The sequence below is a fragment of the Ranitomeya imitator genome, chromosome 5 (genome assembly GCF_032444005.1).
Source record: "Ranitomeya imitator isolate aRanImi1 chromosome 5, aRanImi1.pri, whole genome shotgun sequence".
In the NCBI taxonomy this organism is placed as follows: domain Eukaryota; kingdom Metazoa; phylum Chordata; class Amphibia; order Anura; family Dendrobatidae; genus Ranitomeya; species Ranitomeya imitator.
In genome coordinates, this window is record NC_091286.1 from 197,041,204 (window position 1) to 197,061,759 (window position 20,556).

Below are 20,556 nucleotides of genomic sequence, written 5' to 3' on the forward strand. Positions count from 1 at the left end.
ATTAGGGTTATGGTTAGGGTTGACATTAGGGTTGTTTTGGGGTAAGGGTTGTGATTATGGTTAGGGTTAGTGATTAGGATTATGGATCAGGTTGGGATTAGGGTTAGGGGTGTGTTTTGGGTTAGGGTTGGAGCTAGAATTGGGGGATTTCCACTGTTTAGGTACATCAGGGGGTCTCCAAACACGACAGCCAATTTTGCGCTCAAAAAGTCAAATGGTGCTCCCTCCCTTCTGAGCTCTGCCGTGCGCCCAAACAGTGGGTTACCCCCACATATGGGGCATCAGCGTACTCGGGATAAATTGGACAACAACTTCTGGGGTCCAATTTCTCTTGTTACCCTTGTGAAAATAAAAACTTGGGGGCTACAAAATCTTTTTTGTGAAAAAAAAAAAAATATTTTTTATTTTCACGACTCTGCATTCTAAACTTCTGTGAAGCACTTGGGCATTCAAAGTTCTCACCACACATCTAGATAAGTTCCTTGGGGGGTCTAGTTTCCAAAATGGGGTCACTTGTGGAGGGTTTCTATTGGTTAGGTACATCAGGGGCTCTGCAAACGCAACATAATACCCGCAGACCATTCTATCAAAGTCTGCATTGCAAAACGGCGCTCCTTCCTTCCGAGCTCTGCCGTGGGCCCAAACAGTGGTTTACCCCCACATATGGGGTACCAGCATACTCAGGACAAATTGGACAACAACGATTGCAGTCCAATTTCTCTTGTTACCCTTGGGAAAATAAAAACTTGGGGGCTAAAAAATCTTTTTTGTGGAAAAAAAAAATATTTTTTATTTTCACGGCTCTGCATTATAAACTTCTGTGAAGCACTTGGGCATTCAAGGTTCTCACCACACATCTAGATAAGTTCCATGGGGGGTCTAGTTTCCAAAATGGGGTCACTTGTGGGGGATTTCTACTGTTTAGGCACATCAGGGGCTCTCCAAACGCGACATGGCGTCCGATCTCAATTCCAGCCAATTCTACATTGAAAAAGTAAAGCGGCGCTCCTTCACTTCCAAGCTTTGCGGTGCGCCCAAACAGTGGTTTACCCTCACGTATGGGGTATCGACGTATTCAGGAGAAATCGCACAACAACTTTTGTGGTCTAATTTCTCCTGTTACCCTTGTGAAAATAAGAATTTGTGGGCGAAAAAATCATTTTTGTGTAAACAAAAGCGATTTTTTATGTTCACGGCTCTACGTTATAAACTTCTGTGAAGCACTTGGGGGTTCAAAGTGCTCACCACACATCTAGATAAGTTCCTTAAGGGGTCTAGTTTCCAAAATGGTGTCACTTGTGGGGCGTTTCCACTGTTTAGGCACATCAGGGGCTCTCTAAACGTGACATGGCGTCCGATCTCAATTCCAGCCAATTCTGCATTGAAAAAGTCAAACGGCGCTCCTTCACTTCTAAGATCTGCGGTGCGCCCTAACAGTGGTTTACCCCCACATATGGGGTATTGGCGTATTCAGGAGAAATTGCATAACAAAATTTATGGTTACATTTCTGTTTTTACACTTGTGAAAATAAAAAAAATGGTTCTGAATTAAGATGTTTGCAAAAAAAAGTTAAATGTTCATTTTTTCCTTCCACATTGTTTCAGTTCCTGTGAAGCACATAAAGGGTTAATAAACTTCTTGAATGTGGTTTTGAGAACCTTGAGGGGTGTAGTTTTTAGAATGGTGTCACACTTGGGTATTTTCTATCATATAGACCCCTCAAAATGACTTCAAATGTGATGTGGTCCCTAAAAAAAAATGGTGTTGTAAAAATGAGAAATTGCTGGTCAACTTTTAACCCTTATAACTCCCTAACAAAAAAAAATTTTGTTTCCAAAATTGTGCTGATGTAAAGTAGACATGTGGGAAATGTTATTTATTAACTATTTTTCGTGACATATCTCTCTGATTTAAGGGCATAAAAATACAAAGTTTGAAAATTGCAAAATTTTAAAAATTTTCGCCATATTTCCGTTTTTTTCATAAATGATCGCAAGTAATATCGAAGAAATGTTACCACTAACATGAAGTACAATATGTCATGAAAAAACAATCTCAGAATCAGCAGGATCCGTTGAAGCGTTCCAGAGTTATAACCTCATAAAGTGACAGTGGTCAGAATTGCAAAAATTGGCCTGGTCATTAAGTACCAAATTGGCTCTGTCACTAAGGGGTTAAACCCCCAGGAGCTTCACAAATTGATCCGTAAAAATGAAAAAGTACTTTTTTTTAACAAAAAAATTATTTTAGCCTCAATTTTTTCATTTTCACATGGACAACAGGATAAAATGGATCCTAAAATTTGTTGGGCAATTTCTCCTGAGTACACCGATACCTCACATGTGGGGGTAAACCACTGTTTGGGCACATGGTAAGGCTCGGAAGGGAAGGAGCGCCATTTGACTTTTTGAATGGAAAATTAGCTCCAATTGTTAGCGGACACCATGTCGCGTTTGGAGAGCCCCTGTGTGCCTATGCATTGGAGCTCCCCCACAAGTGACCACATTTTGGAAAGTAGACCCCCCAAGGAACTTATCTAGATGCATACTGAGCACTTTAAACCCCCAGGTGCTTCACAGAAGTTTATAATGCAGAGCCATGAAAATAAAAAATAATTTTTCTTTTCTCAAAAATGATTTTTTAGCCTGGAATTTCCTATTTTGCCAATGGTAATAGGAGCAATTGGACAACAAATGTTGTTGTCCAGTTTGTCCTGAGTACGCAGATACCCCATATGTGGGGGTAAACCACTGTTTGGGCGCACGGCAGGGCTCAGAAGGGAAGGCATGCCATTTGGCTTTTTTGACTGGAAAATTAGCTCCAATCATTAGCGGACACCATGTCGCGTTTGGAGAGCCCCTGTGTGCCTACACATTGGAGATCCCCCACAAATGACCCCATTTTGGAAACTAGACCCCCAAAGGAACTAATCTAGATGTGTGGTGAGCACTTTGAACCCTCAAGTGCTTCACAGAAGTTTATAACGCAGAGCCATGAAAATAAAATAAAAAATTTCTTTTCTCAAAAATGATATTTTAGCCCGCAATTTTTTATTTTCCCAAGGGCAACAGGAGAAATTTGACCCCAAAAGTTGTTGTCCAGTTTCTCCTGAGTACGCTGATACCCCATGTGTGGGGGTAAACCACTGTTTGGGCACACGTCGGGGCTCGGAAGTGAAGTAGTGACTTTTGAAATGCAGACTTTGATGGAATGGTCTGCGGGCGTCACGTTGCGTTTGCAGAGCCCCTGGTGTGCCTAAACAGTAGAAACCCCCCACAAGTGACCCCATTTTGGAAACTAGACCCCCCAAGGAACTTATCTAGATATGTGGTGAGCACTTTGAACCCCCAAGTGCTTCACAGACGTTTACAACGCAGAGCCGTGAAAATAAAAAATCATTTTTCTTTCCTCAAAAATGATGTTTTAGCAAGCAATTTTTTATTTTCTCAAGGGTAACGGGAGAAATTGGACCCCAGTAATTGTTGCGCAGTTTTTCCTGAGTATGCTGGTACCCCACATGTGGGGGTAAACCACTGTTTGGGCACACGTCGGGGCTCGGAAGTGAGGGAGCACCATTTGACTTTTTGAATACAAGATTGGCTGGAATCAATGGTGGCGCCATGTTGCGTTTGGAGACCCCCTGATGTGCCTAAACAGTGGAAACCCCTCAATTCTGACGCCAACACACCCCTAACCCTTATCCCAACTGTAGCCGTAACCCTAATCGCAACCCTAACCCCAACACACCCCTAACCACAACCCTAACCCCAACACACCCCTAACCCTAACCACAACCCTAATTCCAACCCTAAGGCTATGTGCCCACGTTGCGGATTCGTGTGAGATTTTTCCGCACCATTTTTGAAAAATCCGCGGGTAAAAGGCACTACGTTTTACCTGCGGATTTATCGCGGATTGCCAGTGTTTTTTGTGCGGATTTCACCTGTGGATTCCTATTGAGGAACAGGTGTAAAACACTGCGGAATCCGCACAAAGAATTGACATGCTGCGAAAATTACAACGCAGCGTTTCCGCACGGTATTTTCCGCACCATGGGCACAGCGGATTTGGTTTTCCATATGTTTACATGGTTCTGTAAACGTGATGGAACACTGCTGCGGATCCGCAGCCAAATCCGCACCATGTGCACATAGCCTAATTCTAAAGGTATGTGCACACGCTGCGGAAAACGCTGCGGATCCGCAGCAGTTTCCCATGAGTTTACAGTTCAATGTAAACCTATGGGAAACAAAAATCGCTGTACACATGCTGCAGAAAAACTGCACGGAAACGCAGCGGTTTACATTCCGCAGCATGTCACTTCTTTCTGCGGATTCCGCAGCGGTTTTACAACTGCTCCAATAGAAAATCGCAGTTGTAAAACTGCAGTGAAATGCGCAGAAAAACCGCGGTAAATCCACAGCGGTTTAGCACTGCGGATTTATCAAATCCTCTGCGGAAAAATCCGCATAGGACCAGAATACGTGTGCACATCCCGAACCCTACCCCTAGCCCTACCCCTACCCCTAACCCTACCCCTAACCCTACCCCTTACCCTACCCCTAACCCTAACCCTACCCCTAACTCTAGTTCTTACCCCAACCTTAGTGGAAAAAAAAAAAAATTCTTTATTTTTTTTATTGTCCCTACCTATGGGGGTGACAAAGGGGGGGTCATTTATTATTTTTTTTATTTTGATCACTGAGATAGATTATATCTCAGTGATCAAAATTCACTCTGGAACGAATCTGCCGGCCGGCACTGCACATGCGCCCGCCATTTTGGAAGATGGCGGCGCCCAGGAATGAAGACGGACGGAGCCCGGGAGGCTCGTTAAGTATAAGGGGGGGAGATCAGGGCACGGGGGGGGGTTTGGAGAGGGGCGTCGGAGCACGGGGGGGTGGATTGGAGCACGGGGGGGTGGATCGAAACACGGGGGGGTGGATTGGAGCACGGGGTGGAGGATCGCTGTGCGGGGGGTGGATCGGAGCACGGGGGAAGCGGAGCACAGATCGGAGGGCTGGGGGGGCGATCGGTGGGGTGGGTGCACATAAGTGTTTCCAGCCATGGCCGATGATATTGCAGCATCGGCCATGGCTGGATTGTAATATTTCACCAGTTTTTTAGGTGAAATATTACAAATCGCTCTGATTGGCAGTTTCACTTTCAACAGCCAATCAGAGCGATCGTAGCCACGAGGGGGTGAAGCCACCCCCCCTGGGCTAAACTACCACTCCCCCTGTCCCTGCAGATCGGGTGAAATGGGAGTTAACCCTTTCACCCGATCTGCAGGGACGCGATCTTTCCATGACGCATATGCTGCGTCATGGGTCGGATTGGCACCGACTTTCATGACGCATACGCTGTGTCACAGGTCGGGAAGGGGTTAATGAATACACTGCTGATTTACCATCCAAGCAGCAAATATTTTAGAAAATCTCCTTGATGTGCTGTGTAGAATAATCTATGTGGTAATTGATCTGCAGCATGATCTTAACATAGCCTACAGTCATTCCAAGCATGGTTGTCTGTATACAGACCGTGGAACAACAACATCTTAGCTCAGCCTTCAATAGCATTCAGGAACCATTCATGTAGAAATCAGTTCTTGCACATGTAAAAGACATTAAAGTTAGTTTTAGCCAACATCTCTAGGCGTCTGTTTCATTCCTTTTGTGACCACTATTTATTTTCGTCCTAAAAGCATTGCATCAAGCCTTTGCTTCAAGAGTAAAGTGATCAAACCTTGAATAGTTTAATAAATGTGAAGAAGCCTTTACTATTCTAATTTTTTCTTAACAGTGAGAACAAACTTTCTCTTCCATCAAATCCATCTTCATTAGCAAGTTCTTTTGAAAAATTGACAACCCTTTCCCTTAACCGGACAGGAGTAACATGGAATGAGGTAATCTTCTTTAGCAGGGTTGGGATACTAGTGGTGCCTTGTTGTTTTTTAATTATATGATTTCCAGATGAGTAAGAAGAGTTTTTGAGTCCTGAAATCAAAATGGCTTATATAAATATAATAATCTGCCACATGTACATAACCGCTAGCAAGTTGTTTTTTTCACAGGTGCATCATTGGGGGACACAATAACCATAAATTAAGTCTGCAGCCACCTGATGGCTGATCGTAATAATATACCTTAAGAAAAAAAACTTCTCCCCAGCCTCCCTTGATTACCAAACCGAGCTACTCAGTTTAACTTGTCACGTAGGAAGCAGATACGGGTCTGTGCCTCAGACCTGTTATTGCCTGTTTTTTTTTTCAGTAGAGACTAATATCTCTCTTTTCTCCTTTAGGTTAGGTAGCAGAGTGGAGTAGTGAAATGTTTCACTTCACAAAGCAATGAAGGGAACAGCCTGTAGTGGTCTGTCTGTATCCTCTCTAGTTGGGATGACAGGACCATTGTACTTTAATATTGTCAGCAATCGGTCCCTTGCCTTTTTGACTCCTGACCAATTGTCATCCAGAGCACAGCACATTGTATTGATTAAAAGATGGATTCAGGATTCACAGGACCACAGTATCAAGCCTCTTCGGGAGAGTTGGGCATGTCCCTGGTTTGGTCCTGCATTTTGCGATGTGTTCCCTGTGGCTGCTCCTGCAATGCCTTTCTCACAGGCTTGCAGTGGTCCTGTAGTGGTATAGCAGCAAGTCCAATTATTTCCTTTTGCCCCTCTCCTTCTATTGTGTCCAATCCAGCATCTCCTAGGCATTCTATCCTGCCAGCTGGTGGTCTATGTGGTATGTGGGCCACAATGCTTCTGTTCTGGTCATCCCATTGCGGCACGCGGTGCTACATGACCTCCAGTGGAGCTGTGATTCTAATTTACTTCCTGACTTTATTGTGGATTAGTTGCCTCCCATGAGGCCACGCCTCATCTCTGGCCAAACATTATCGCACTGACTTGCCCTCTGGGTAGGCTTCATGCCTTCCTCTTTTCCTGTGCACCACAGTCGACTTATAGTCTTTTTAATGGTGCTCCAATGGACATTGCTGATGGCACCTCTCTCTCCCTGTTTCCTGACACCAGCTATCTCTTCTGTCTACCTTATTTCTCTGCCTTCTCTGTTTCTCGTATCTCTAAAGGACCCTACAGATAGATTCTCTGTTAGGTCTGTCTTAAAGGCGGCAGGCTCTGCCATGTGCCCAGCATTCACCGCCATTTGAGTTGCCAAAGCAGTTACCTCCTGGGTTAAACAGCACTGGTGAGGAGTTATTTCAGAAGCATTCAGTGCTGTATTTGCAGATGTGTCTGACCAGATCACTCACATGGGCAAGTATCTTTGCTAGGTTTCTTTGGATGCTACTGAGTGCTCAGCTCAAATTGTGATTAATATTGTGGCTATTCACTGTATTCTGTGGCTCAAGACTCAACCTTTTTTTTCTAAAAATCTTTTAGTTCGAAGCCACATTGGACAAGATTATTGCAGACTACATCGGTGGCAAGAGCACTTTGCTTCTGCATTCCAGGCCACTTCTGAGTTTGATGAAATTGATGAGTTCTACATTTACCAATCTCTTCCTTAGGTAGTCCTAATCACCAAGATAGTCTCTTCCTTCCCTGGAGAGCTGGGGATCTATCTTTCAAGCTAACCCCATCATAATGACTATTGGGTCCAGGAGACAAGGCCTCTTGGTCCAGAGGCAATAGAATTTGCAGACATCTGGGGACTTCCCTCGGATGGGCATCCATCCCTTTCTCTTACAGAGCAAATGGTTTTCTGCCGTTGACGACGACTTCTTTGACACAGAGGTCTTCACTTCGTACCAGTGGGATTATACCTAACATGATTATACCTTACCTTTACGGCATCTTCTTCAAGGCTCCTTCACACTTGGGGAACCTAGAAAGCCTACCATCTCTTTAGAATAGCCTGTCTCGCTTCAGGTGGATCTTGATCAAGCTAAAGTCCTCTCTGATAATGGCAAAATTTGTTTTTTTTTTCTGGGGATGCTGTTTTGATCAGATATTTTCTTGCAGAAAAGAAGATACCTGCTCTTCACATCTGTTCTATGAGATGGACATCAAGAAAACTCCTCAACTTCTGCATGAGTAGCATGGTCAAGATGGTATTTGCCTTCATGCCAATTCTGTTTGCTTAGTTTAATTCCAGACCTTTTAGGAGAGCCCTTTTATCATATTGGGACTGGTCCTCCCTCTCCTTAGTTCAGCCGGTCCTTCTGTCGCTTAACGTCCACCAGTCTCTCAGCTGGTGGTTGACCTCACCCTTCATGCACAAGGGCTGCTTCCCATTTGTTGGCAGATTCTAATGACGGAGGCTAGTCTCCTCAGCTGGGGAGTGGTTTTTCAACAGTTTTTAGTTCTAGGCTGTTGGAAAATGCAGTAGAGGCTTCTTCCCACCATTTTTCTATATAGCTGAGGGTCATGCACCTGTCTTCTGCACTAGCAGCTTTTTATTTCAAGTCTTTCTGTCTGGATCTCGTTTAAGATTTTCACCACAGAGGCATACATCAACCATCATGGGAAAGCTGATCTGCCATGGCAGAGGTTTCAAGAACTTTTTTGATTGACAGAACTCTGCATTCTGCCCAATGTAAAGTGTCATTAACCCATAGACTTTTTAAGCACTGTCCCTCCTTCCCAGGTAACTCATGAAGTTCAAGACAAAGGGTTTTCTTACATTCTTGAGTGCTCCAGACTGGCACCAAAGATACTGGTGGCCAGGGCTGCCACTAGAAATTTCGGGGCCCCATACTGGCAAAATTTCCGGGGCCCCCTTGAGACTCCGCCCAGGCTCCACCCCTCGAACTGTCCACAGTCCTACCGCTCTCTCTTGGAAAAACTCCACTTCTCACATATCACACATTGACAGTTCCCATCACCAGATCACATACACAGCTGGCAGCTTTTGTTTTGGCCAAAAGATTTTTTAATCCACCAAAATGACAAGGTAGACACTTTTGGCCACGCCCTACTCTGCTGTAACCTATTAAATATTTGTTAAAATATGCAATACAATTTAGGTATATTTTTACTTATTTTTCAATTTTTAAAATGACCTATAATACCACATACAAGGAACAAATACCACAGCACCATGACCAGACACCATATCACCACAGTGACCTATAATACTATCTACAAGGCACAAATACTGCCACACCATGACCAGATGACTTATTACCACCACAGTGATCGAATAATATCAAATACAAGGAACAAATACCACAACATCATTACCAGACCACATATGGTCTGACATCATGACCACCACATAGTGACTGAATACTACAATACTGATCAATGATAAAAAAAAAAAACACAATACTATCACCATCAGTGCCATTATACACAGGAGATCTGTACTTAGTATGCAGTGTCTGTGTACAGGTAATACAGTGATCACGAGTGACATTCTACACAGGAGCTCTGTATATAGTGTATAGGTAATCCAGTGATCACTGGTGACATTATACACAGGACCTCTGTATATAGTATACAGTGTATAGTGTCAGTGTATAGGTAACACACTGACTCACCAGTGACGTCTCTAGGTGAAGTCCTTCATCTTTCATCCAGCGCAGACCGCCATCACTTCATCCAGCCAGGAGTCGTCTCTGCAGGAAATCACACTTTTATCTCGAGTTCCACTTGCAGAACACATTACTTAATTTTCCCAACTTCTACATTACACCACATGAAGAAGGTGACATAGTATCACTCTACACAGTAATAGGACCGCCCCCCCATTTAAAACAGTATACTCAAAAAATAAAATAAATACATCACTGCAGTAATAATATCCCTTAATTAGCCCCTTGTTGTGAATTCTGTGGCAGAGCTCCCTCCTGTGGTCACAAGTGGTACTTCAGCTGATTCTCTCTGTGAGCTTCCGTTGGTGGAGGAGAATGGTACTGCGGCTTCTGAGTTTCCTTCCTCAGGTATATGGTGAAGTCGTTAGGTGCTGCTCTATTTAACTCCACCTAGTGCTTTGATCCTGGCCTCCAGTCAATGTTCTAGTATTGGACCTGTTTCCTCCTGGATCGTTCCTGTGGCCTGCTGCTCTGCATAGCTAAGTTCCGCTTTTGCTATTTGTTTACTGTTTTTTTTCTGTCCAGCTTGCTTATTTGTTTTTTCTTGCTTGCTGGAAGCTCTGGGACGCAGAGGGTGTACCTCCGTGCCGTTAGTTTGGTACGGAGGGTCTTTTTGCCCCCTTTGCGTGGTTGTTTGTAGGGTTTTGTGTTGACCGCAAAGTTACCTTTCCTATCCTCACTCTGTTCAGAAAGTCGGGCCTCACTTTGCTATATCTATTTCATCTCTACGTTTGTCTTTTCATCTTAGCTCACAGTCATTATATGTGGGGGCTGCCCTTTCCTTTGGGGTATTTCTCTGAGGCAAGGTAGGCTTATTTTCTATCTTCAGGCTAGCTAGTTTCTCAGGCTGTGCCGAGTTGCATAGGGAGCGTTAGGTGCAATCCACGGCTGCCTCTAGTGTGGTTGGAGAGGATTAGGGATTGCGGTCAGCAGAGTTCCCACGTCTCAGAGCTTGTTCTATGTTTTTGGGTTATTGTCAGGTCACTGTATGTGCTCTGACTTCTATGTCCATTGTGGTACTGAATTACCAGATCATAACAGCCCCTATGGTAATAAAATTCGCCATCCTAGCCCCCGTGTGTCTCATTTCTGGCGTCAGCCATATGTCCTCCCATCCTGCCCTAATGAGTATCCATCCTGCCCCATCTGTCTCCATCGTATCCATCCTGCCCCATGATCCTGTCCCATCTGTCTCCAATCCTGCCTCCAGTGTCTCCAATCATGCCCGTATCACCATTCTGTCCCGTCTCCAATCATGCCCCCTGTGTCTCAATTCTGCCCCATCTGTCTCCAGTCATGCCCCAGTGTCTCCAGTCATGCCCCGTTTCTCCATTCTGCCCGTGTCCAGCAATCTGCCCCTGTGTCCAGCAATCTGCCCCTGTGCCCAGCATTCTGCCCCTGTTCCCAGCTTTCTGCCCCTGTGCCCAGCTTTCTGCCCCTGTGCCCAGCTTTGTGCCCCTGTGCCCAGCTTTCTGCCCCTGGGCCCAGCTTTCTGCCCCTGCGTCCAGCAATCTGCCCCTGCGTCCAGCAATCTGCCCCTGCGTCCAGCAATCTGCCCCTGCGTCCAGCAATCTGCCCCTGCGTCCAGCAATCTGCCCCTGTGTCCAGCAATCTGCCCCTGGGTCCAGCAATCTGCCCCTGTGTCCAGCAATCTGCCCCTGGGTCCAGCAATCTGCCCCTGGGTCCAGCAATCTGCCCCTGCGTCCAGCAATCTGCCCCTGCGTCCAGCAATCTGCCCCTGCGTCCAGCAATCTGCCCCTGCGTCCAGCAATCTGCCCCTGCGTCCAGCAATCTGCCCCTGCGTCCAGCAATCTGCCCCTGCGTCCAGCAATCTGCCCCTGCGTCCAGCAATCTGCCCCTGCGTCCAGCAATCTGCCCCTGCGTCCAGCAATCTGCCCCTGCGTCCAGCAATCTGCCCCTGCGTCCAGCAATCTGCCCCTGCGTCCAGCAATCTGCCCCTGCGTCCAGCTTTCTGCCCCCCCCCCTGTGTCCAGCTTTCTGCCCTGGGCCCCCCCGGATCGCCGCTCTCAATAAATAAAAAAAAAAAAAAAAAAAAAAAAAGAAGTTCTGCTTACCTGCCGCGCTCCTGCTCCCTCCACACAGCCGCAGCGTGCACTCGCCGGCGACTGACAATGATGTCAGACGGCGGCGACCTGCAAGCTGCGGCTGACGTCAGCTGCCATCATCAGATTGGCTGGCGGCTGTTAACTATTGACGTGCTGGCGCGGGCCCGCACGTCAATAGCGTTAAACAGCTGCAGCGCCGGCCGCTGCTAAGGGCCCGGTTCAGCTTGCGGCTGCCGGTAGGGGCCCGGTGAGCAGATAAGACGGGACCCGATGCGGGCCCCCTCTGCTCACCGGGCCCCATACGCCAGTCACGGCCGTCATGCCCTGATGGCGGCCCTGCTGGTGGCCGCCTCTAAGGCCTCTTTTACACTTCCGTCTTTCTTTTTTCGTCACAATGCGTTTGTTTTCTGAAATGTTTCTGCTGGATCCGTTTTTTTCTCATAGACTTGTATTAGCGACGGATTGTGACTGATAGCCTTCCGTTTCATCCGTCGTGCACTGGATTGTAAAATCGCTGTCTGTTGGGCGGAGACATAGCACATAGAACCGTTTTTGTGCACTTCGGAAAATTATGCAGCGACAGATCCTGGAAACGGGAGCATCGCGAGCATTGGGAAGGCTGCGAGGGACACAGGAAGGTGAGAATATCAAGATTTTTTATTTTTTTTATTATTTTTAACATTATATCTTTTTACTATTGATGCTGCATAGGCAACATCAATAGTAAAAAGTTGGTTACACTTGTCAAACACTATGTTTGACAAGTGTGACCAACCTGTCAATCAGTTTTCCAAGCGATGCTACAGATCGCTTGGAAAACGCTATGGATCCGTCAAAAAAACGGATCCAGTGCATCCGTTTTTTACAATCTGCACAGGATCCATTTTTTCAACATTTTGACGAATTGTGACTGATGGTAAAAAACGGAAGTGTGAAAAAGGCCTAAAGGCAACCATTGCTTGCTGGATTTGATCTACCATTATGGAAGCATATCAGGCTATGGCCTCTTTCACACTTCTGTCTTCTGGCGTCAGGGAGGTGGCCTGCGCTAGAGCAGCATGGCAGCCTTGCATTACATGCATCTGCTGGTCAGGAGTTAGATTTTCTTTGCGCGTGAGTACTGCCTGAAAAAATATATTACGTGACCTACTTGCATCTAAATGCATCCTATCCAGAAGACTACTCAGTTCAAGGATGCTTTTATTCAACATATTGAACCCAGCAGTCATTTGTTTGGCCAAAAGTGATCGACTTCTGGACGGCTGCATTCAGATGCAAGAACTCGGGCGCATAGCTCCTTTCCTGACCCCTCTGGCGCTGCGGCGCTGCCGCCCAGAACCTACAGGTGTTCTAGAGGTGGCAGCAGTGTCAGAGGGGTTGGGTTAAAGGGAAAGCTAACTCGTCACCAGCAGCTTCATGTGATGAAGTCTGACATGATGCTCCAGTGCTGGTGCATGGGGCCGAGGGACCAGAAGTGAGGGAAGGGTCAGAGGGGTGGGGTCTATCGACGTGGTTCCCGGTGGTGGACTCCTGTGGGATTGCTCCAGAGGGGTCCAACTCAGCAGCAGGCACCCGAGTGCTGCCGATGGTGCTGTGAAAGAAAAGAAAACCAAAAATTAATATACTGATATTGCATAGCCCTTGCTGAAGCCAAAAATTAAGGTTAGACAGGTAAACATTGTGAGTTCATAAATGGACTGTGGAATATTTACCTTCTGCTAACCATCGTCAACCTTAGGAACGACCGGGCCCTGCCGTACTTTTATTGTCCAGGACGTCCTCCTGACAGTACATTGGAGGACGTTCTCTTCCTCCTTGCAGGGACAGGAAATACAACACGAGAGGTTAAAAGGTCCCACTCCACCCCCTTTCCCTCAGTGTTTTTCCTGTCCCTGCATGGAGGGACACACGTGAGGAGGCAGCGCTATACAGCGTGAAGACTCACCAGTCCGGGGGGCTCGGGGGATCGTGCGGCTAACACCAATATCCTTCCCCCGCAATACTAAGCCCCAGGCAGAAACTTCCCGGTGGGGAGTCCCTCTGCCCAGAGACCAGTCGAGCGAATGGGATCCTGGGTTGAACCGCTTCCTCCTGGGGGGGGCTCTCGGTTCAGGCGCCAGGAGAAGAGGTGCCGCATGGAGGAGGATCCGGCGCCGGCAGCAGGAGCAGCGTGCGTTCCACAGTGTGGAACACTGAAGTAAGATCCTTATACCAGGCAGTACTTCCGGTGTCGGCGCAGGTAAGGTGATGTCAGATCCGGGGGAGGCGGCATCTCGGCGTGCGTTCCAACTTGTGGAACGCGGAAGTAAGCGTTCTTAAGGGCGCAAAAAAGCTCAGGGCACTCACAGATCATCATCCAGCGCTCCTTCTGGTGTAAGCGAGCGCCGGAGTGAATCCCTGGAGAATATTTTCGGCGGCAGGACACAGAAGTTCGTGGGGTCCGTGCTAGCAGGCTACTGCAAAATGCCGGAGACCAAGGGTGAGTGCAGCAGAAGCTGCTATATCCCTTATTTGGGTGGGAGATCAATATTTATAATGGCATCTCTCCACAGAAAATATGGAGAACAGAAATGAGGAGACGGCGGTAAGTGCGCAGAATACATATATACGCCTGCACACACACTGAGACGTTCTTATTCTTATATTTAGGATAAAGAGGCCACTCAGACTCGCCTCCCTCAGACAAAAAAGCCTGGCAAAGTGTTAACAAAATCTAAGAGGTGCTCTATATGTAATGTGAAGCTTTCAGAAACATACAAGAAAGCTCTCTGCAGCTCTTGTATTAAGAAGATTGTCAGAGATGAACAACCATCAATGTTATCTGAGATGAGGAGTATAATCCGGGAAGAGGCTTGGCCAACCTTGGCCTCAATGTCTCAACGGGACGTGTACAGTCCGGGCCCGGCTCGTAAGAGACCAAGAAGGGATCCAGACAAAGAAGATCAGGATGGTTCATCAGAAGCGGAATCAGAATACAGAGGTTCTGATCAAGAAGGAGAATTGCCAATGGAAGAACAGGAAGGAAAAAGGTATTACTTTCCAGTAGAAGACACAGAAGAGCTGGTTCAGGCGGTCAGACGTACTATGCAAATGAAAGAAGATCCACGTCCAAGATCTAGACAAGACCAGATGTTTGGAGGGCTCACATATCAGGAACGGACAGTGTTCCCGGTGAGTGAGCATATTCGTCAGATGATATCACAAGAATGGAGAGATGCGGAACGAAGATTGGTGATGTCCAGAGAGTTTAAAAACCGTCTCCCGTTCGACCCAGAAGAGATCAAGACATGGGAAGAAATTCCTAAAGTGGATATCCCTATAGCCAAGGATGCAAAGAAAACATCCATACCTTTTGAGGATTCATCTAGTCTCAAGGATGCAATGGACCGCAAGGCGGATATCCTTTTACGTCGAGCCTGGGAGACCTCAGCAGCATTAAAGGGAACCTGTCACCTGAATTTGGCGGGACTGGTTTTGGGTCATATGGGCGGAGTTTTCGGGTGTTTGATTCACCCTTTCCTTACCTGCTGGCTGCATGCTGGCTGCAATATTGGATTGAAGTTCATTCTCTGTCCTCCGTAGTACACACCTGCGCAAAGTAATCTTACCTTGCACAGGCGTGTACTATGGAGGACAGAGAATGAACTTCTATCCAATATTTCGGCCAGCATGCAGCCAGCAGGTAAGGAAAGGGTGAATCAAACACCCGAAAACTCCGCCCATATGACCCAAAACTGGTCCCGCCAAATTCAGGTGACAGGTTCCCTTTAATAAAGACTAACATTGCAGCCACGTCTATAGCAAGATCCATGTTCCTGTGGATGGAACAATTGGAAGAACATTTAATTAATAAAACTCCACGGGCGGATATAATTGCTTCTCTGCCTATCATAAAGTCAGCCACGGCCTTTATGGCGGACACATCGGCTGAATCTGTTAGATTTGCGGCTAGAAATAGCTCCTTGTCCAATGCAACCCGAAGGGCTATTTGGTTTAGATCTTGGTCGGGGGATAATGCATCCAAAAATAAATTATGTGCCATTCCATTCACAGGTTCCAGAATATTTGGTCAGGCTTTAGATGACATTCTAGAGTCAGAAGCTGACAGTAAAAAAGGGTTCCCCGAGGATAAACCCAGGAAATTTCAGCCCTTTCGAAGAAGACCTCTATCCCCCCCCCCTCCCCCCGCAGGCAACCGGAGTATAGAGAATAATGGAGATCAGGCAGAGGAACCTTCAGGGGTTCCTACGCTCAGAACAGAAGGGGAAGAAATTCCTTGTTTGGTTCAGGCTATAGACCAAGGAAACAATGATGCCATAGGTATAGGCGGGAGACTAAGCCTCTTTCTAAAACACCAACAGCGGTAGCTACAAATTCCCCTATGTTCACAGACCTACAAAATCTGTTCGACTCCCTGGTCATAGTCGGGTTCCTTCTCCAGAAATAGGCACAGGACACTATTCCTCTCTATTTTCAATTTTAAAACCGTCAGGGGAATCCCATACAGTAATAAATTTGAAACCTCTGAACATATTCGTCAAATACAAACGATTCAGAATGGAATCAATCAGGTCAACTATTCACCTTATAAACAAGGATTCGGTAATGTGCACTCTCGATCTGAAGAGTGCGTATTATCAGGTTCCGATACATCCCTCATCTCAGGAGCTACTGAGATTCTCTGTGAGATTCCCGGACCAAACCTGCCACTTCCAATTTCAATGCCTCCCATTCGGTCTAGCATCTGCCCCAAGAATTTTCACGAAATTAGTAGCAGAGGTGGTGGCTTTCCTAAGAAACCAAGGAATAACAATAATTCCATACTTGGACGATTTTCTGGTTGTAGCACGAACAAAGGACATTCTGTTGCAACACAGAGATCGGGTCATAGCAGTATTGGAACAACTAGGATGGGTGGTAAACCGGGAAAAGTCACATCTAAGGCCAGAATCCCGGAAAATATTTCTAGGAGTACTCTTGGATTCTACAACCAGACAATCCTTCTTACCAAGGGACAAACGAATCTCAATAAAGATGATTTTAGAGTTCCAAAGAAGTCCAGTTATGATAAGAGCGACCATGAAGGTCTTGGGGAAGATGACAGCTTGCATCCCGTGTGTCTTGACTAAATCAAGGAATGTTCCAAATACTTTGCCACCGTTGGGGAACTCCCAGGATAGATTTATTTGCCACAAGGAAAAATTCGAAGGTGCCCAGATTTTATTCCCTCAACCCTTCAGACATACCGGAAGCAGTCGACGCCTTAAGTCAAACATGGAACGAACCTCTGTCTTATGCGTTTCCCCCAATAGCACTTATTCCAGTAGTGCTCGGGAAGATTCAAGAAGACCAGGCAACAGTGCTGACGATTGTACCATTTTGGCCAAAGAGAAGTTGGTTCCCATTGTTGGGAGCCATGACAACGGAAGACCCTATCAAACTCCCGTTATGGAAGGATATCATTCATCAATGGCCCGTTTTACACCAAGACTCGGAGAGATTACATCTATCAGCATGGATCCTGAGAGGGACATCTTGAAATCCAGAGGTCTTTCAGATGAAGTAATTACAACCTTTCAGGCTAGTAGGAAGCCTGTGACCTCAGCCATCTACCACAAGATCTGGAGGAAATTTTGTATGGAAAGTGGCAGGTCGGCCGTGATTCCGGGAGCCTTAAGGTACCGTCACATTTAGCAACGCTGCAGCGATCTAGACAACGATGCCGATCGCTGCAGCGTCGCTGGAGAGCTGTCACACAGACAGCTCTCCAGCGACCAACGATGCCGGTCCCCGGGTAACCAGGGTAAACATCGGGTTACTAAGCGCAGGGCCGCGCTTAGTAACCCGATGTTTACCCTGGTTACCAGTGCTAATGTAAAAAACCAAAAACAAACACTACATACTTACATTCTGGTGTCTGTCCCCCGGCGCTGTGCTTTCCTGCACTGACTGTGAGCGCCGGCTGGCCGTAAAGCACAGCGGTGACGTCACCGCTGTAATCTGCTTTACGGCTGGCCGGCGCTGACAGTCAGTGCAGGAAAGCACAGCGCAGGGGGACAGACACCGGAATGTAAGTATGTAGTGTTTTTTTTTTACATTAGCACTGGTAACCAGGGTAAACATCGGGTTACTAAGCGCAGGGCCGCGCTTAGTAACCCGATGTTTACCCTGGTTACCAGTGAAGACATCGCTGAATCGGCGTCACACGCCGATTCAACGATGTCTGCGGGAGTCCAGCGACGAAATAAAGTTCTGGACTTTCTGCTCCGACCAACGATGGCACAGCAGGATCCAAATCGCTGCTGCGTGTCAAACTCAACGATATCGCTATCCAGGACACTGCAACATCACGGATCGCTAGCGATATCGTTCAGTGTGAAGGTACCTTTAGATGTTCCTAGAGTCTTAAATTTTTTACAGGTGGGCTTTAACTTGGGGCTCAGGCCAAGTATGATTAAAGTCCAGATCTTGGCCCTCAGTACTTTCTTGGATTATCCATTGGCCTCCCACCCCTGGATAATTAGATTTGTGAAAGCCATCCAGAGATTACGGCCTACCTTAAGACAGCTAGCTCCTACATGGGACTTAAATCTGGTCCTCAGGGCTCTATGTAAAAATCCTTATACTCTTGAGGAGGACATGCCTATTTCAATACATACCTGGAAGACGGCCTTCCTAGTAGCGATTACAACAGCTAAACGCGTAGGGGAAATTCAGGCCCTATCAATTAAGGATCCATATCTTCAGGTCCGAGAGGACCATATAATCCTAAAATTAGATCCAGCTTTTATCCCTAAAATAGCCTCAGTTAAAAATCGAGACCAGGAAATAATTTTACCTTCCTTTTGTGAGAACCCTTCTAATGAAAAAGAACAGGCTTTACACTCCCTTGATATTAGGCAGGCAGTATTAAACTATCTAGAGGCCACTAGCTCCTGGAGGAAAGATTCTAATCTTTTTATTCTATTTAGGGGTAAGAATAAAGGTAAAAAAGCTTCCAAGGCTTCAATAGCTAGATGGATCACGACTATAATTTCAAAAGCCTACTCATCAGAAAGGATAGCTTGCCCAACAGGGATTAAAGCACACTCTACTAGGGCTGTTTCAGCATCATGGGCTAAGCGAGCAGGAGCGTCCCTAGATCAGATTTGCAAGGCCGCAACTTGGGCCAGGGTAAACACGTTCTGTAAGCACTATAAACTAGACGTAGTAGCAGCTCAGCAGACGTCTTATGGGAGAAAAGTTCTCCAAGCAGTTGTCCCACCCTAAACGAGGTTTTCCTTGGTATTCTCCAATGTGCTGTCAGGGGGACGTCCTGGAAAATGGGTATTATACCTACCGATAATTCGGTTACCAGGAGTCCATCCTGACAGCACCGTTATTTCCCCCCCTATGCATGCCAGTTCATATGCTGTAATATGTTTGGTTAATAAAGTTTTCAAAGTATATCTATCCATGGTGTGGTACTTGTCAAAACACTGAGGGAAAGGGGGGGTGAAGTGGGACCTTTTAACCTCTCGTGTTGTATTTCCTGTCCCTGCAAGGAAGAGGAGGACGTCCTCCAATGTGCTGTCAGGATGGACTCCTGGAAACCGAATTATCGGTAGGTATAATACCCATTTTTTCCTGCGTCCTCCCGATCCACTCGGGGCCTGCATCTCCTTGTTGAACTCCTTCTTGAAGCAATCCCTGAGTGACCGCCACCGCTTCATTACCCTTTCACGAGAGAGAGAGAGAGAGACATGCTCATTGTGTTAAAAACGGATTCGGTTGCGTCCCTTAAGGGTTTTTCGCCGAACACAAAAAACGTTGCAGGAGACGTTTTTTGTATCCGGCAAAAAAGCCTGAAGGGACGGATCCGGCACAAAACGGATGAAACGCATGTCCTTCAGGCACAATCCGGCAGTAATACAACTCTATGGGGAAAAAACGGATCAGGCATCAGAAAAAAACTGATCCAGATTGTGCCTGAAACTGCCAGATTGTGACTGAAACCAAAAACCAGATGTGTGAAAGCAGCCTAAGAAAAAAAAAATTATGCTGGATGTACGCATATGTTTTGTGTGTACTGTGATGTATGATGATCTGTTTTTTATGTGTTGGGTGCACTGTGATGTCTGTAGGAACTGTTTCTGCACAACTTACACTGATCTCCTTCAGGGAGGCCCTCGGCAGCTTCAGCTTCCTGTAAAAACACAATCAATGAATCAATGCATATAGTGTTAACCAAAAATTTTAACAAGAACAAAATGAAAAAAATTAATTTTTAACTTACCTTAATACGCCGACGCTGTGAAGGAGGGCTCCCAGAATAAGACATAATGGGTTTTTTTTGGATCTGCAAGTATAAAGACACTTGTTAGCTACTATACATATTATATGTAAAGCTTTGTTTTCTTTAATACTTAAATCAGGAGTTCTGCTGACTGGCCTGGTTGGTCCCTGTTGACTGGCCTGGTTGGTCCCTGCTGCCTGGCCTGGTTGGTTCCTGCTGGTTGGCCTGGTATGGCCTTGTACTGCAAGTATAAAAACACTTGTTAGCTACTATACAAATTATATGTAAAGCTTTGTGTTCTCTAATACTTACATCAGGAGTTCTGCTGGCTGTCCTGGTTGGTCCCTGCTGGTTGGCCTGGTATGGCAAGTATAAACACAATTATAAAATTATGTGTAGGCAGCCGAACTAGAAAATAAAAAGTTGCTCCAGAGCTAGTGGGATTTTAAAACCTCCCTCCTAAAATAATCCCCATAGGACCCACACCCCCCAAAAAATGCTAAGTAATTTAATCTACTATATAATTGTCTAAGGGTCACTTCTGTCTGTCTGTCTGTCTGTCCTTCTGTCACGGATATTCATTGGTCGCAGCCTCTGTCTGTCATGGAAATCCAAGTCGCTGATTGGTCGCGGCAAAGCAGCCACAACCAA

At 46.3% G+C, this 20,556-nt stretch overlaps 1 protein-coding gene across 8 annotated transcripts in view; it reads left to right on the forward strand.

Annotated features, from left to right (window-relative positions):
* TBCE (tubulin folding cofactor E) overlaps positions 1–20,556 on the forward strand; it is a 359,490-nt gene that overhangs the window by 126,712 nt on the left and 212,222 nt on the right. For all 8 annotated transcript variants that reach the window (XR_011321965.1, XR_011321966.1, XR_011321967.1 and 5 more), the window contains one exon: positions 5,804–5,906. Coding sequence is in view for 4 of the 8 variants with exons in the window: in XM_069769489.1 (XP_069625590.1) it covers positions 5,804–5,906 (103 nt within the window). In the remaining 4 variants the exon portion in view is untranslated. The remainder of the gene's footprint in view (positions 1–5,803; positions 5,907–20,556) is intronic.